Source organism: Salvelinus sp. IW2-2015, linkage group LG14 (assembly GCF_002910315.2).
Source record: "Salvelinus sp. IW2-2015 linkage group LG14, ASM291031v2, whole genome shotgun sequence".
In the NCBI taxonomy this organism is placed as follows: Eukaryota; Metazoa; Chordata; class Actinopteri; order Salmoniformes; family Salmonidae; genus Salvelinus; species Salvelinus sp. IW2-2015.
The window spans coordinates 34,318,664-34,335,194 of NC_036854.1; the positions used below are offsets into that span (position 1 = coordinate 34,318,664).

General features: G+C 42.7%; 1 protein-coding gene across 2 annotated transcripts in view; it reads left to right on the forward strand.

Annotated features, from left to right (window-relative positions):
- The window catches only part of pola1 (polymerase (DNA directed), alpha 1), a 91,884-nt gene that overhangs the window by 45,002 nt on the left and 30,351 nt on the right, over positions 1–16,531 (forward strand). For both annotated transcript variants that reach the window (XM_024000044.2, XM_024000045.2), the window contains exons 27-33: positions 10,351–10,383; positions 10,669–10,761; positions 10,944–11,149; positions 11,377–11,509; positions 11,637–11,768; positions 11,952–12,126; positions 15,340–15,521. In XM_024000044.2, the coding sequence (XP_023855812.1) occupies positions 10,351–10,383; positions 10,669–10,761; positions 10,944–11,149; positions 11,377–11,509; positions 11,637–11,768; positions 11,952–12,126; positions 15,340–15,521 (954 nt within the window). The remainder of the gene's footprint in view (positions 1–10,350; positions 10,384–10,668; positions 10,762–10,943; positions 11,150–11,376; positions 11,510–11,636; positions 11,769–11,951; positions 12,127–15,339; positions 15,522–16,531) is intronic.

The window sequence follows — 16,531 nt, forward strand, 5'->3', positions numbered from 1 at the left end:
GTGTTTTGCTGGTATTATTTAATGATGCTGCCAGTAGAGGACTTGTGAGGTGTCTGTTTCTCAAACTAGACACTTTAATGTACTTATCCTCATGCTTAGTTTTGCACCACTCTTTCTATTCTGGTTAGAGCCAATTTGCGCTGTTCTGTGAAGGGAGTAGTACACAGTGTTGTACGAGATCTACAGTTTCTTGGCAATTTCTCGCATGGAATAGCCTTCATTTCTCAGAACAAGGATAGACTGACGAGTTTCAGAAGAAAGTTCTTTGTTTATGGACATTTTGAGCCTGTAATCGAACCCACAAATGCTGATGCTCCAGATACTCAACTAGTCTAAAGAAGGACAGTTTTATTGCTTCTTTAATCAGATCAGACCAACAGTTTTCAGTGCTATCATAATTGCAAAAGGGTTTTCTAATGATCAATTAGCCTTTTTTATAATGATAAACTTGGATTAGCTAACACAGCATGCCATTGGAACACAGGAGGGATGGTTGTTGATAATGGGCCTCTGTACGCCTATGTAGATATTCCATAAAAAATCTGCTGTTTCCAGCTACGATAGTCATTTACAACATTAACAATGTCTACACTGTATTTCTGATCAATTTGATGTTATTTTAATTGACAATGTGTTTTTCTTTCAAAAACAAGGACGTTTCTAAGTGACCCCAAACTTTTGAATGGTAGTGTACATATCCAACCAAAACCCGTGGATTACAGGCAACATCCGCTAAAGTCTAGAGCTGCAGTTTTCAAGGAGTTTGACACTAATCCGGTCGCTTATAGGAAATGTGTCTACATCCTCCGACTAACCATCAAACAGGCAAGGCGTCAATACAGGACTAAGATCAAATCCTACTACACCGTCTCTGACGCTTGTCAGATGTGTCAGGGCTTGTACTCCGTGTTAGTTTGAAAAGTGAAACCCAGCCGCAAGCTGACCAGTTACGTAAGCCTACCAGACGAGCTAAATGCTTTCTATGCTTGCTTCGAGGCAGGCAACACTGAACCACGCAGAGGAGCACCAGCTGTTCCGGACGGCTGTGTGATCACATTCTCTGTAGCTGATATGAGTAAGACCTTTAAACAGTTTAATATTGCAGACGACACAACGGTGGTAGGCCTGCTCACCGATGACGATGCGAAAGCCTATAGGGAGGGGATCAGACACCTGGCATTGTTGTGCCGGTACCACAACCTCCCTCAACATCAGCAAGACAAGGAGCTGATTGTGGAACACAGCAGAAGGAGGGCAGAGCACACACCCCTTCATATCGAAGGGGCTGTAGTGGAGTGGGTCGAGAGCTTCAAGTTCTTCGGTGTCCACATCACTAAGGACCTATAATGTTCCACACACAACAACACAGCCGTGAAGAGGGCACGACAACGCATCCACCCTCAGAAGGCTGAAAAGATTTGCCATGGGCCCACGGATCCTCAAAGTTCTACAGATACACCATTGAGAGCATCTTGACTGGCTACATCACTGCATGGTGTATGGCAATTGCTTGGCATCCGACCACAAGGTGCTACAGATGGTAGTGCGCACGGCCCAGTACATCACTGGGGCTGAGCTCCCTGCCGTCCAGGACCTCTATACTAGGCGGTGTCAGAGAAAGGACCTACAATTTTTCCAGACTCCAGCCACCCAAATCATAAACTGTTCTTTCTGCTGCAGCACGGCAAGCAGTACCGGTGCACCAAGTCTGGAACCAACAGGACCCTGAACAGCTTCTACCCCCAATCCATAAGACTCCTAAATAGTTAGTCCGGGTAGCTATTTGGTTAACTATTTAAACTGTGCATTGATTGTACAAAATTACACTTTTTTGACTCATCACATATGCTGCTGATACTGTTTATTATGCCACTTTATTCCTAGTTATATGTACATATCTGCATCAATTACCTCAAACCCCTGCACGTCGACTCAATACTGGTACTCTGTGTGTATATAGCCAAGTTATCATTATTCATTGTGTATTTATTATTACGTGTTTTACTTTTCTATTTCTCTTTTTTCTTTCTGTCTACGTTGTTGGGAAGGGCTCGTAAGTAAGCATTTCACTGTTAGTCTACAACCTGTTGTTTACGAAGCATGTGACAAATAACATTTGAGGTGAGGTGGTTGTATTAAATCGGACCTAGTTTTACAACAGATGTACCCTCCTGAGATTACACATGACTGCACTGCCAAGGAATCCACTAGGACAGGTGTGTGTCACTCATGTAGAGTATGAAAGTCAGTGTGTGTCCGCTCTTTGACAGGAGTGTGGGTGTCCGCTCTTTGACAGGGCTTAACATACCACCTCTGATCTGGGCGGGCTGTGTGTGTGTTGGGGTAGAGGGTGCAGAATTCCCTTTCACTGAGCAAATATCTTTTTGGTGTCTTGAGTGAGGAAATGTGTTAAGGGGACATGCATATTTTGACTGCCAGTGCCTTGACTGTTGATCAATTAGGGCGTAGGCTTTATCCATCTGTTACTTCCTATCCTACCTTCCATACATTTTCTCCTCCTTTCATTGCATTCCTTTCTTCCCTCCCTTTGCATCTATTTGTCTTTCCTTCTTTTTGCCACTTCTTCTCTCTCCTTCCCCTGCCACCTCCTCCATCTCTACCTTACCACATTCTCCCCATCTGTTTAGGGCATAGACCTTTTTCACAGTCTGAACATCTCAAGTCTTTCCCTGGGTGTATCTGTATCATCTTGTGTGACAGTTTGAACTCTGACCTCCCGTTCAGTGATGGCCTGTAAAACCCAGCTTGACCCCTGTGGACGTCATTCTGTTACCCAGAGGTCTCAAGTCTGTGATCCTGCCCCTGGCACCGCAGGAGGGCCCGTCAGCCAGCCGCTAATTTACTGACCAGACTAATTATACACTGACAGGAGGGGAGGTGGAACGGATGGGGATAGGTAGAGTGAAGTGGAGAAGGGAGGTGAGAGAGAGAGTCTAGAGGGTTAGAGAGCAATGGATACTGCAGTTTAGGGGAAGACGCAATGAAAATAGATATATAAAAGAGAGAAATGGTGAGGAAAACAAGGGAAAGAGAAGATTGAGTGTATGTAACTGGCTATAGTCGATCTTCACAAAACTACACTATCATAATTCATCTGTCCCTGTGGCACCACACCTAGTTGTTTATCTGTAACATGAGTGGCGTTGTTCAGTTGTGTGTGTGTGTGTGTGTGTGTGTGTGTGTGTGTGTGTGTGTGGACTACAGTGCCTTCAGAAAGTATTCATACATTAGAGTCACTGTCCGCAGTTCTGAAACAAACTTCAGTGCGCCGTAGAATTGCGCCTTTCCCTATGTTGCTATGTGCTTAAGAGCAAAGTTAACCAGCGTATTGGGTTTGAGAAAAATGCGGCGGAGGCAGCAGAGACGAGTAAACACCCAGCCTTTGCCTTGATGACAGCTTTGCACACTCTTGGCATTCTCACAACCAGCTTCATGAGGTAATTTCCTGGAATGGATTTCAATTAACAGGTGTGCCTTGTTAAAAGTTCATTTGTGAAATTTCTTTCCTTAATACGTTTGAGTCAATCAGTTGTGTTGTGACAAGGTAGAGGTGGTATACAGAAGATAGTCCATGTTATGACAAGAACAACTCAAATAATCAAAGAGAAACGACAGTCCATTACTTTAAGACATGAAGGTCAGTCAATCTGGAAAATTTCAGTAACTTGGAAACTTTCTTCAAGTGCAGTTGCAAAAACCATCAAGTGCTATGATTTTAAACTGGCTCTCATGAGGACCGCCACAGGAAAGGAAGACCCAGAGTTACCTCTGCTGCAGAGGATAAATTCATTAGAGTTACCAGCCTTAGAAATAAGCAATTAACTGCACCTCAGAAATTGCAGCCCATTTAAATGCTTCACAGAGTTCAAGTAACAGATACATCTCAACATCAACTGTTCAGAGGAGACTGCATGAATCAGGCCTTCATGGTTGAATTGCTGCAAAGAAACCACTACTAAAGGACACCAATAAGAAGAAGATACTTGCTTGGGCCAAGAAACGTGAGCAATGGACATTAGACCGGTGGAAATATGTCCTTTGGTCTAATGAATCCAAATTTGAGATTTTTGTCTCTAACCGCTGTGTCTTTGTGAGACGCAGAGTAGGTGAACGGATGTTCTCTGCATGTGTGGTTTCCACCGTAAAACATGGAGGAGGTGGTGTGGGGGTGCTTTGCTGTTGACACTGTCGGTGATTTATTTAGAATTAATGGTACACTTAACCAACATGGCTACCACAGCATTCTGCGGAGATACGCCATCCCATCTGGTTTGTGCTTAGTGGGACAATATATATTTTTTCAATAGGACAATGACCCAACACACCTCCGGGCTATTTTACCAAGAAGGAGAGTGATGGAGTGCTGCATCAGATGACCAGGCCTCCACAATCCCCCGACCTCAACCAAATTGAGATGGTTTGAAATTAGTTGGACAGCGGAGTGAAGGAAAAGCAGCCAACAAGTGCTCAGCATATGTGGGTACTCCTTCAAGACTGTTGGAAAGGCATTCCAGGTTAAGCTAGTTGAGAGAATGCCATTAGTGTGCAAAACTTATCAAGGCAGAGGCTGGCTACTTTTGAATAATCTCAAATATAAATATATTTTGATTTGTTTAACACTTTTTTTTGGTTACTACATGATTCCATATTTGTTATTTCATAGTTTTGATGTCTAGACTATTGTTCTATAATGTAGATTGGTACTGGTACTGTATATATCTACAGAAATTAGACCTCTTGCTTCTGTTGCCTGTTTGAGTGTTTGTTTAATGCCTACTGATTCCGTGAGCACCAAGCCTCATGCAATGGCAGAATGTCGGATAAAGCCATTTCAGCTGTTTTTAATCTTTGCTATGCTGTAATAAAGGCTTTAAAAATATATTTCATTAGAACAAACTGGTGTTACTTATAATTTATTTAGTGTATACACTGTTCCAAACAGGCAGAAAAATAATATTGTAATCTAGCATCTGTTTGTCACACATAATATGCACACCGCTTTCACTCTTTTATCCTTCATTTTCTTGATCTTCTTATTAGAGGTCCACCAATTTTAATCGGAATGGCCGATTTAATTATGGCCGATTTTCAAGTTTTCATAACAATCGGTAATTTTGGACGCCGATTCTTTTTTTTCTTCTTTTTTTTACACCTTTATTTAACTAGGCAAGTCAGTTAAGAACACATTCTTATTATCAATGACGGCCTAGGAACGGTGGGTTAAACTGCCTTGTTCAGGGGCAGAACGACAGATTTTTACCTTGCCAGCTCAGCGATTCAATCTTGCAACCTTTCAGTTACTAATCCAACGCTCTAACTACTAGGCTACCTGCCGCCTCAATACCTCATAATGAGAAAGTCTAACCATGTTTTTTGCCAATGTATTAAAAATGAGATGCAGACATATCTAATTTACATAAGTATTCACACCCCTGAGTCAATACATGTTCGTATCACCTTTGGCACGGATTACAGGTGTAAGTCTTTCTGGATAAGTCTAAGAGCTTTGCACACCTAGATTTTATAATATTTGCAATTTTTTTTTAAATTCAATCTCTTTCAAGATTATTGGTAGACAGCCATTTTAAAGTATAGCTAGAGATTTTCAAGCTGATTTTAAGTGAAAACTGTAACTAGGCCACTCGGGAACATTCATTATTTTGGTAAGCAACTGCAGTGTATATTTGGACTTGTGTTTTAGGGTATTGTCCTGCTGAAAGGTGACTTTGTCTCCCAGTGTCTGTTTTTCCTCTAGGATTTTGCCTATGCTTAGCTCTATTCCGTTTCTTTTTATCCTATAAAACTTCCTAGTCGTTGCCGATGACGAGCATACCCATAACATGATGCAGCCACCACCATGCTTGAAAATATGAAGAGTTTTACTCAGTGTTGTGTTGGATTTGCCCCGAACATAACACTTTGTATTCAGGACATAAAGCAAATTTCTTAGCTGCATTTTTTGCAGGTTTACTTTAGTGCCTTATTCTAAATAGGAGACCTGTTCTGTTAATAGTTTTATTCTGTACAGGCATCCTTCTTTTCACGCTGTCATTTAGGTTAGTATTGTGGAGTAACTACAATGTTGTTGATTGTGTAATTAATAGTATCACCATGCTCAGTTATATTCAAAGCCTGCTTTTTACATTTTTACCCATCTACCAATAGGTGCCCTTCGCGAGGCTTTGGAAAACCTCCCTGGTTTTTGTGGTTGAATCTGTGTTTGAATTTCACTGCTCGACTGAGGGACCTTACAGATAATTGTATGTGTGGGGTACAGAGATCAGGCAGTCATTCAAAATCATGTTAAACACTTATTGCACACAGTCCATGCAACTTATGTGACTTCTTAAGCAGATTTTTATTCCTGATCTTATTTAGGCTTGCCATAACAAAGGGATTGAATACTTATTGACTCGAGGCATTTCAGCTTTTCATTTTTAATGAATTGTTAAACATTTGTAAAAACATAATTCCACTTTGACATTGGGGTTTGTGTGTGTAGGCCAATGACACAATCTAAAGGTTATATATTTTAAGTTCAGACTGTAACACCACAAAATTAAGAAAGTCGCCAGGTGTGAATATTTTCTGAAGGCACTGTATGTGTGATATGTGCGGTGGTTAGTACAGTGCAGTGGTCGGCTGGATACCACTCACAAATTCCGGAGTCATGGTCAGATGACTAGTCTTTCAGTGGGGTGGCTCCTTGAGTGGTCCACCCTGTGGTCACTGACAGCAGATGGAAAACTGGCTAAATACGACCAGACCACGCATCAATTATATGAACACTACCTCACCTCCTCTCCCTTGCTCCACCTCTCTTTAATCTCAGCTGCTTTCTTTCCTAACGCTACTTTCTTTCCTTCCATCTCTTTCTTCCCTGTTTTGACATTTTTAGGCACAATATTACATTCTTAGGCATGTGTGTCTGCGTGTCCATGTGCCTGCGCGTGCATGTGATGTAGGATGACCTTGGTGGTAGTCTCTAATGGACGAGGCTGTGCTGTAATTACTCAAACTTCCCCTCCTCCCTCCCTTCTCCTCACATCTCCCTCCATCCTGTATCGGAGGTATGTAGCAGCCCATAAAGCTTAAGTCCCACTCTAATTTCAGGGAGAGGAAACCACTCGTAACCTCTCCTCTCCCCGCACTGTCGGTCTCAAATAGCCCTGTCCTTGTCTCTGCGGAGGGTTGTGTGTGTGTGTCTGGGTTTCAGATAAGAAAATGTGGCACCTGACATTTGACCTTCAGCATTTTAATTTACTGGACATTTGAGAAATTTACCAGACCCATATGCATTGGGTGCCTGATTTAGGGCGTCCACTCACGGTGCTCAGAATGACATATTATGATAATTCATCTTAACAGAACATGCATCTTGAGGAAGCATACTGCATACATGCTCATTACTGAAATCCGATGCGAATTTGAATTTTAGAATAACTGTCCATTTACTTTTCCTCGAGTAAGACGAGTAACGAACAGCAAAATAACTACTCTGTCAATCTTTTATTCCCCGTAATAGAAAAGTTGACCTATTCTTTTGGTCAGCTTGTCATTCTTTGCGAGAAAGAAATAGCCTATTCCAAACAATTTGAGGACAGTTGTGGGACGATAGATCCCAAATTCATACAACCAGTAAGTGTAGGCTACATAAAAAATAAAAAAACAGCAGAGAGGCTGATGCAACATATATGAATGTTTAGCTTAAAATGCTGATAAACAATTTATTAACATTATAAGTGCAGCTATATGCACAAGGTAGTAGGCTACTCGTGAATGTGCATTCCATAATGCTATTAGGAGAATAACACCATTGTCAAAAGCGCTCCTCACCTGAGCTGTTTCATGAGACTGAGATGAAAATATTTGTTAGAAATGTAGAAAGAGGGGAGATCTAAAGATGCAACAAGTAGCATGGGTTGCTAATATGACTAGGATTGTGCATTTGGCTACAGGACAATGAAAGTTAATTTGAAAACAAATGGAACATAAGAGAAAAGCTACTGGTGTCATTAGCATATGGAAGTCTTTATAAAATAATTGCCTCCACGTTTGGTCGTATTTTGGCTGGGCTACTTTGAAGCAAGGTAAACATGCCTCATAATGTACTAAAACATTAATGTTTCAAGCCATTAAGTATGTTTTCAAAATGCGTACTGCCTCCAGCTCATTGCAAAGTGGTATGTGACGCTCTGAAGCCTGCCTACCATTTATATGCACATGAATGGGAAGTGCGCTTCGATTACCAGTTGAGAAGGAAAAAAATGTTAGCTTTTTTTTTTAAATCGTGGCTATCAAACTGTTTTTAACACGATTTAATTCATAATTGTTCCTCAATGATTGGGCATATAGAACTCATTTCACTCCAGCAGCAAGCTGTAGCTGCAACTCATGCGCTGTCTGACAGATTTTAAGCTGAAACTAGGCTGTATGCGCATGCGCCATTTTAATTCCACTAATTCATGCAAATTAACCCATAGATCGATAAGCATGTATTTACATTGACTGGTATTTTCATAAATGAATAGCATTATTTTGTGATGCGAATTTTTTTATATTTTTATTATTATTATTTTTTTAATATATATATAGTTTTTCGGGCAATTGCCCAGCGAAGATTTTATTTATCTCCTTTCGGGGTTTTTTGTCGGCTACTACCGGCTAACAAACCCTGGGGGGTGTGTGTGAAGGGACAGATTGCTGATGTCAGGTCACACTGCACCCAGTCACTCTTACCCCACCCTCAGATTAGCATCCCTGATCCTTGCACTGTACACACACACTCAACCCCTACCTGTTAGGATCCCTCTGCTACAGAGGACACAGGCACTAGTGCCTTAGTGTCTGTCCATCTATCCCTCAAGCTCTCTCTCTCTTCCTTATTCTGTCCATTTTTCTCTTACACCTTTCCTTGATGCATTTGAACAGACAATTCACTCCTGGTTTCACTGTTTTTTCTCTTTGCCCGTCCCCATTTGAGCACAGCTCCATTCGTTCTCTCGCTCGCTTCATCTGTTTTCTCATTCCCACTCTCTGGTCCGTCACTCACTCTGTTGGCTATTGAGGCCATTAGGAGTCATTAGGCTCGCTGTGTGTGTGGGGGGGTTTGAAGGCCCGTTGCAGCGAGACTAATGGCCCTATTAGCCAATTATCCTCCATTTAATAGCAAATCACCAAGGCTTTACGCGTGCGTGCGCACACGCACACACATACGCACACACAAAGATGCAAAAACAGCAGATTTTTCTGACATTGAAATCATTAGATGGGCCACAGTCCAAACAGTGGGGGGGGGGAAATAATAAAGAATATTAGTATATTTACACACACACACACACACACACACACACACACACACACACACACACAGTGTATACAATACAAATTCACTATAATGGTAGACTAACTCTGTAAGCCACTCTACACAATCACTGAACCAACAGCATCGCCGAGGCCCTATGCGTTCTCTCCCAGACTCGTGCATAGAAAGTTTGGAGCGTAGCATAAGGTCCATCCAGTATGCATAATAATACAGTCCACACTCAAGGGAGATTACTATAATTGTTTTATTTTAGAGTATAGACTGGACATATGCGGTAGGATATTAGGCTAGGTATTGTATAACAGCACAATCATTATTTTAATATATTTTTATTATAATTCTTTTTAATGCTTGAGCTCAAATAGGCATGTGCATAAGCTCTAATGTGCGTATGGGTGTTCTACATGCAACGTCTTAAATGCTGTGAATGAATCACCTTAAAGTGCTGTCCATTAGTGTTGTTTGCCTTTGAAACAACATCCACAACAACCATGTTTTCTACTGAGTTTCAACCTATTGTTGAACTTTTTTCTTCAAATTTATCATCACAGTGAGGTAAAAAAAAAAAAAAAAAATGTAACGGTCAGTTTTAAGAGCATGAGACTATCTTGATAAATGTTTGTGATTTTCCATTGCATTTGCATTGATGTCAGAGTGGGTAGAGGGACAATAGATCCCTGAGTACCAGGCCATTAGGACCTGATGGAGGGACAGTAGATCCCTGAGTACCAGGCCATTAGGACCTGATGGAGGGACAGTAGAGCCCTGAGTACCAGACCATTAGGACCTGGTGGTCGTTAGTGAGTTGAGTACTACCAACGCATGTACAGAGTACATAAGAGGAGGTTACCGTGACTCAACGGTCACGTGGAATTTGACAGCAGTCATGACTCATGAGTGCCAGTTTGACAGTAATACAGTCACCGCAACAGCCCTACTTGACAGTTCATTATGCTATTTGAGTGCTTTTGTATTCATGATGTTCTGTACTGTGTTTCCCTTAGATCCTGATGCACACCAAAGACATGGTTCAGAAGGTGAGTACTTGTTGTACTCTAAACCTAACTGATCAATGGAATACCTCACCAGTAGTCACTACATGGTCATGTTAGAAAGAACAATGCAACAATATCCTTACTGATGACCAAGAGCTAGGTGGTGCGCACAAAATGTCACCCTATTTTCTATATAGTGCACTTCTTTTAGCCAGGGCCCAGGGCTCTGGTTAAAAGAAGTGCACTAAATAGGGAATTTCCGTACCATTTCGAACGCAGTCCTACTTTAGACCCCACTCCTCACCTCTGACTTCCTGTGTGTGTCAGATGAACCTGGAAGTGATCTACGGCGACACAGACTCCATCATGATCAACACCAACAGCTCCAGTCTGGAGGAGGTCTACAAACTAGGAAACAAGGTAAGGAAAGGGAGGAGAGAGGGAGAAATAGAGGGGTCTAGAGCAAGAGACTCCATCGTAATCAAACTCCAACAGTTATATAGTGTGGGTTGGTGGTGAAATAAAGGCATGGAAAGTGGAATAGAGAGAACAGAATGCCAGATGGATAAAGAGAGATTGACCTTGCCTGTGTCTTCCCCCAGGTGAAAGCTGAGGTGAACAAGCTCTACAAGCTCCTGGAGATTGACATCGACGGGGTGTTCAAGTCTCTGCTGCTGCTGAAGAAGAAGAAGTACGCCGCCCTGGTGGTTGAGCCGCTGGGGGATGGCCGCTACAGCACCAAGCAGGAACTCAAGGGGCTGGACATCGTAAGAAGGGACTGGTGTGACCTCGCCAAGGAGTGTGGCAAGTAGGTGGACTCGTCAATTGGAGAACGCTATATACTGTACTTCCACTCGTCCCCTTCCTCTTGTATAATGCCAAGATGTCTCAACCATTTTGGCACAGAAGGTAGTGTGTTTGCTGTTGCTGCAGGGTTGGCTGGTTCAAACCTTGCTCTGGCTGATTCCCCTGAGTCGTGGCAATGTTAATCAATGACCTGATTCTACCCATCTTCCTCCTCCACCTCTTTCTCAGCTATGTGATTGGTCAAATCCTGTCGGACCAGAACCGTGATATCATCGTCGAGAACATCCAGCGTCACCTTGTGGAGTTGGGAGAGAAGGTTGCTAACGGAACCATCCCGCTCAACCAGTATGAGATACACAAGGTGTGTGTTTTTTAAACGTTCTTTGCGTTGGTATGCGTGTCTACAGTGTGAGTCTGTATCAATGCCCACTCTCCTCCCTTGCGCTCTCCCTCTTTTTCTCTCCCTCATCTCCCCTCCCTTCTCCCAGGCCCTGACTAAGGACCCCCAGGACTACCCAGACAAGAAGTCTCTTCCTCATGTTCACGTGGCTCTGTGGATCAACTCTCAGAGCGGACGAAGGGTTAAAGCTGGAGACACAGTCTCCTACATCATCTGCCAGGTAGGGATGGGAGAGTGTGTGTGTGTGTGTGTGTGATGGCAAGTGTATTATGAGTTTACAGGTGTGTCTTTTTGGAGAGGGACTTTCAGTCAGTGTATCTGTGGATGAAAGTGTGTGTGTGTCTGTGTTGTATAACAGAAGTGTTTTTGACCCTCTCTCCCTTCTCCCTCTCCTCTCCCCCAGGATGGCTCTACATTGGCAGCCAGTCAGAGGGCCTACGCGTTGGAGCAGCTCCAGAAGCAGGCCGGGCTGAGCCTGGACACCCAGTACTACCTTGCCCAGCAGGTGCACCCCGTGGTGGGCAGGATCTGTGAGCCCATCGAGGGTATCGACGGGGTCCTCATCGCTACATGGCTGGGTGGGTCTCAGTTCTCAGCACTGTTTCACTGTTATTAGAGTAGATATGAATTGTAGAGGCTTTCCTGGCCTGGTGCCTGAAGTTTTCCCTGATACGGTCACATGGTCTGGGGAAAAATCCTGGTCTTAGAGATGAGAGCCAGTAGATATATAGTTCTTAACAGAAACCTGTGTCCTTGGTCTTCACATTCTGTCTGTAGATGGCACTGTGTATGTTGCTATGGGGGGGAAGGGGAGGTGGGGGGTTTTGTGGCCTAGTCCTCAACACTGATTTACTAACACATTATTCACTTAGCCACGGAAAGTGTGTGTTTTCTCTGTGTGTCAGTGTTTGGGTTCACCTGGGAATACCAAATGGGTGTTCAGCTGCTCAGCTTCTAATGATATGATTATCTCAGCTGCTTGCACACACACAGTGATTTGATTGTTTTGGCATCCTTACAAAAATCTGATATTTCCGGTTTGTTTTTATCACACCTCCCTCACGATCTGCGCTCTCTCTGTCCTTCCTCTCTGCCTTTTCTTCTACAGTCTCCACCATACCATATGTTCGGGTTCTGTCCACCCATTCTCCCCAGAGTGATTTGGTGATAAAATAGCACTTCCTTATGTTTTAAAATACATTTTACCAAGACAAATATGATTTATTAATGCTCTGAGTCGTTCAGTAGGGTTTTTCTAACTTTTGATTAACAGTATATCAACAGAGTCGGATTTCGTAACCTAATACATCCGATATCACCGAGCTCTGACAGCCGTGCCGCTTTCTCGCAGCAACTTTGAGGATTTTACATATTGTGGTGGTCAAGTTTTTTCCACGGGTCGCTAAAAGCTAAATTGGCATGACACAAGCTGAATTAAATGTAATAAGCTTTGAAAATAGAAACAAAATTAATTGCACTCCCCTTACCACTCTTTTGAATCAAAAATACACTCTTTCAATATAAAATGCAGATTAAATCTTTTTCATCACAGATTTTTTTGTATGTCTGCGTTTTGAAAATGCAGGACAGATTTCTGAAAGCTAATGTTTTGTGAAATCTTCAAAAAAATAACAGGAATTTTTCATTATTATGAACAGCATATGGTAAAATATAAAAATACTACATGTCATGTCTCAAAATCTATATCTTACCTCCATATTGTTTTATGTCCTGTGGATTGAGAAGAAAGATGAGTTAGGCAGCCTTCATTCTGTCACAGCATCCAGCCTAGTTGACGTGATGCTGTGCAATATTCCTTACTTTTGAGCACTTTTTTTGCTGGCCTTGATTTAGTCAGCCTAATTTTGGACATCCTACAAGGTAAGAACTCCAATAACTTTTGAACGTATTATGATAGAAACATGATGTTTGGACCATTTGGTTTTCTTAGAGGATTATCTACACAATAATATCATTGGACAAAATATGCATTTTTAATTTGACATTTTAATTGCATTCGGAAAGTATTCAGACTCCTTATAACACATTTTGTTACTTTACAGCCTTATTCTAAAATTGATTAACAAAAAAATGCCCCTCATCAATCTACAGACAATATCCCATAATGACAAAGCGAAAACAGGTTTTTAGACATTTTTGCAAATGTATTAAAAATAATAAACCGAAATGCCTTAATGTAAGTATTCAGACTCTTTGCTATGAGACTCGAAATTGAGCTCAGATGCATCCTGTTTCCATTGATCATCCTTGAGATGTTTCTACAACTTGATTGTTGTCCACCTGTGTTAAATTCAATTGATTGGAAATTATTTGAAAAGGCACACACCTGTCTATGTAAGGTCCCACAGTTGACAGTGAGTGTCAAGAGCAAAAACCAAGCCATGAGGTCAAAGRAATGGTCCGTAGAGCTCTGAGACAGGATTGTGTCGAGGCACAGATCTAGGGAAGAGTACCAACAAATTTCTGCAGCATTGAAGGTCCCCAAGAACACAGTGGCCTCCATCATCAATGGAAGAAGTTTGGTCCCACCAAGACTCTTCCTAGAGCTGGCTGGCCGGCCAAACTGAGGAATTGTGGGAGAAGGGCCTTGGTCAGGGAGGTGACCAAGAACCTGATGGTCACTCTGACAGAGCTCTAGAGTTCCTCTGTGGAGATGGGAGAACCTTCCAGAAGGACAACCATTTCTGCAGCACTCCGCCAATCATGCCTTTATGATAGAGTGGCCAGACGGAAGCCACTCCTCAGTAAAAGGCACATGACAGCACGCTTGGAGTTTGCTAGAAGGCACCTAAAAGAATCTCGGGCCTAAAGGATTCAGACAATGAAAAACAAGATTCTCTGGTTTGATGAAACCATGATTGAACTATTTGGCCTGAATGCCAAGCGTCATCTCTGATGGAAACCTGGCACCATCCCTACAGTGAAGCATGGTGGTGGCAGAATCATGCTGTGGGTATGTTTTTCAGAGGCAGATACTGGGAGACTGCGCCCTTCATCTTTCCCTCAATCCTGACTAAAGTGCAGAGAGATTCTTGATGAAAATCTGCTCCAGAACGTTCAGGGCCTGAGACTGGGGCGAAGGTTCGCCTTCCAACAGGGCAATGACCCTAAGCACACAGCAAAGACAACGCAGGAGTGGCTTAGGGACAAGTCTCTGAATGTCCTTGAGTGGCCCAGCCAGAGCCCGGACTTGAAGCCGATCGAACATCTCTGGAGAGACCTTAAAATAGCTGTGCAGCGACTATCGCCATCCTACCTGACGGAGCTTAAGAGGATCTGCAGAGAAGAATGGAAGAAACTCCCCAAATTCAGATAAGCTTGTAGCATCATACCCAAGAAGACTTGAGGCTGTAATCGCTGCCAAAGGTGCTTCAACAAAGTACTGAGTACAGGGTCTGAATACCTATGTAAATGTGATATTTCTTTTTTCTTTTTTTTGTAATACATTTGCAAAATGTTTTTAAAAAATATTTTTTTTCTCTGTCATTGTGGGGTATTTTGTGTAGATTTAGGGAAAAAAATATTTAATACATTTTAGAATAAGGCTTTAACGTAACAAAATGTGGAAAAAGTAAAGGGGTCTGAATACTTTCCAAATGCACTGTATGTCAACTTCACCCTTGTGCATTGCCACACACATTCAGACAAAGTAGTCTTGATTGGTTCTGCCTCAGACTGGTTTTGTGTGTTTGTTCAGTAGCAGTGTGTTTATAACTGGTGCCAATAGCATCTGTGTAGATATTGTGATTGATTGTGTGTGTGTTCCCCAGGTCTGGACCCCAGTCAGTTCCGGGCCCAGCAGCAGGCGCAGAGAGAGGAGGAGGGAGATGGGTTCCTAGGAGCTCCGGTCCAACTCACTGATGAGGAGAAATATAAAGACTGTGAACGCTTCACATTCACCTGCCCTCTTTGTACCACTGATAACGTCTACGACAATGTGTTTGAGGGAGCGGTACGTACACGCACGTGCACGCACACACACACACGTTTGATACTTCCTGTGAAGTGTGCTATAGTCTTTCAGTGTTGTACCTCATGTCTTATTTTTAGACAGGACTGACTCATACACACAGTCTGTGTTCATTGACATAGTTTACACTCCTGTACTTAAAGGCTCCTAAACCCCTATACACACACTCTCCATCTCGATCTCTCTTTGTCTTTTGTGCTTTTTCTCTCACTCACTCACTCTCACACATCACACTCCTACCCACCTACTACAGCCATTCCTAGAACCGAGGTCACTGGAAAAGGGAGGTGTGTGTTTTCTTATCACTCAGTAATGAGTTAGACGGACACAGCTTTCTCTTGTCGCAGAGAAACTCTTGAAGCTGACACTTTCCCCTCCGTTTGTCCTCCCATGGTTCTGACATCACACACACTGATAAGGTGGTACGTTAATTAGTGGTAACATGGTCTAACAACTCAGGCGGGCCTTGACTTGAGATACAGGGGGAGTGAAGGAAAGAGGCCAGGGAGATTGAAAGGGGATGGCAAGAGAGGAGAAGAGCTGGAGGGAATGGGAAAGACAGACGGGGGAGAGGAAGAGAACATCAAATAGAGCGAGGTAGACGGCTGTTATCAAAACCAGAGAAGAAACAGAGAGCGAGGGAGGGAGGGAAAAAAGGAAAATCAATTGATGTTCTCTAGTCATCTCCTGGGGATGAAAACCCAACTTCAAACTTTTTGCTGTATGTGTACGCCCGGCTGTCCTGCCATCCATCTGTCAGTCCAGCTCCCCATCCACCATTTCTGTAAAAGCAGGGAAACCCTGTAGGAATACCACTACTATTATGTGGAAATGTGTGTATCAGTGCAATAAATGCATAGCCCTGTTGAGACACTCCCCAGTCCTGTCACTGACTAATTGAGAACATTGTTTAGGCCTCAGCAGATAGGAAGTAGTTAGCTACTAGTTGTGGAATTTCTGTTGTGTTAGCAGTCCAGGTAGGTGCCTATGAA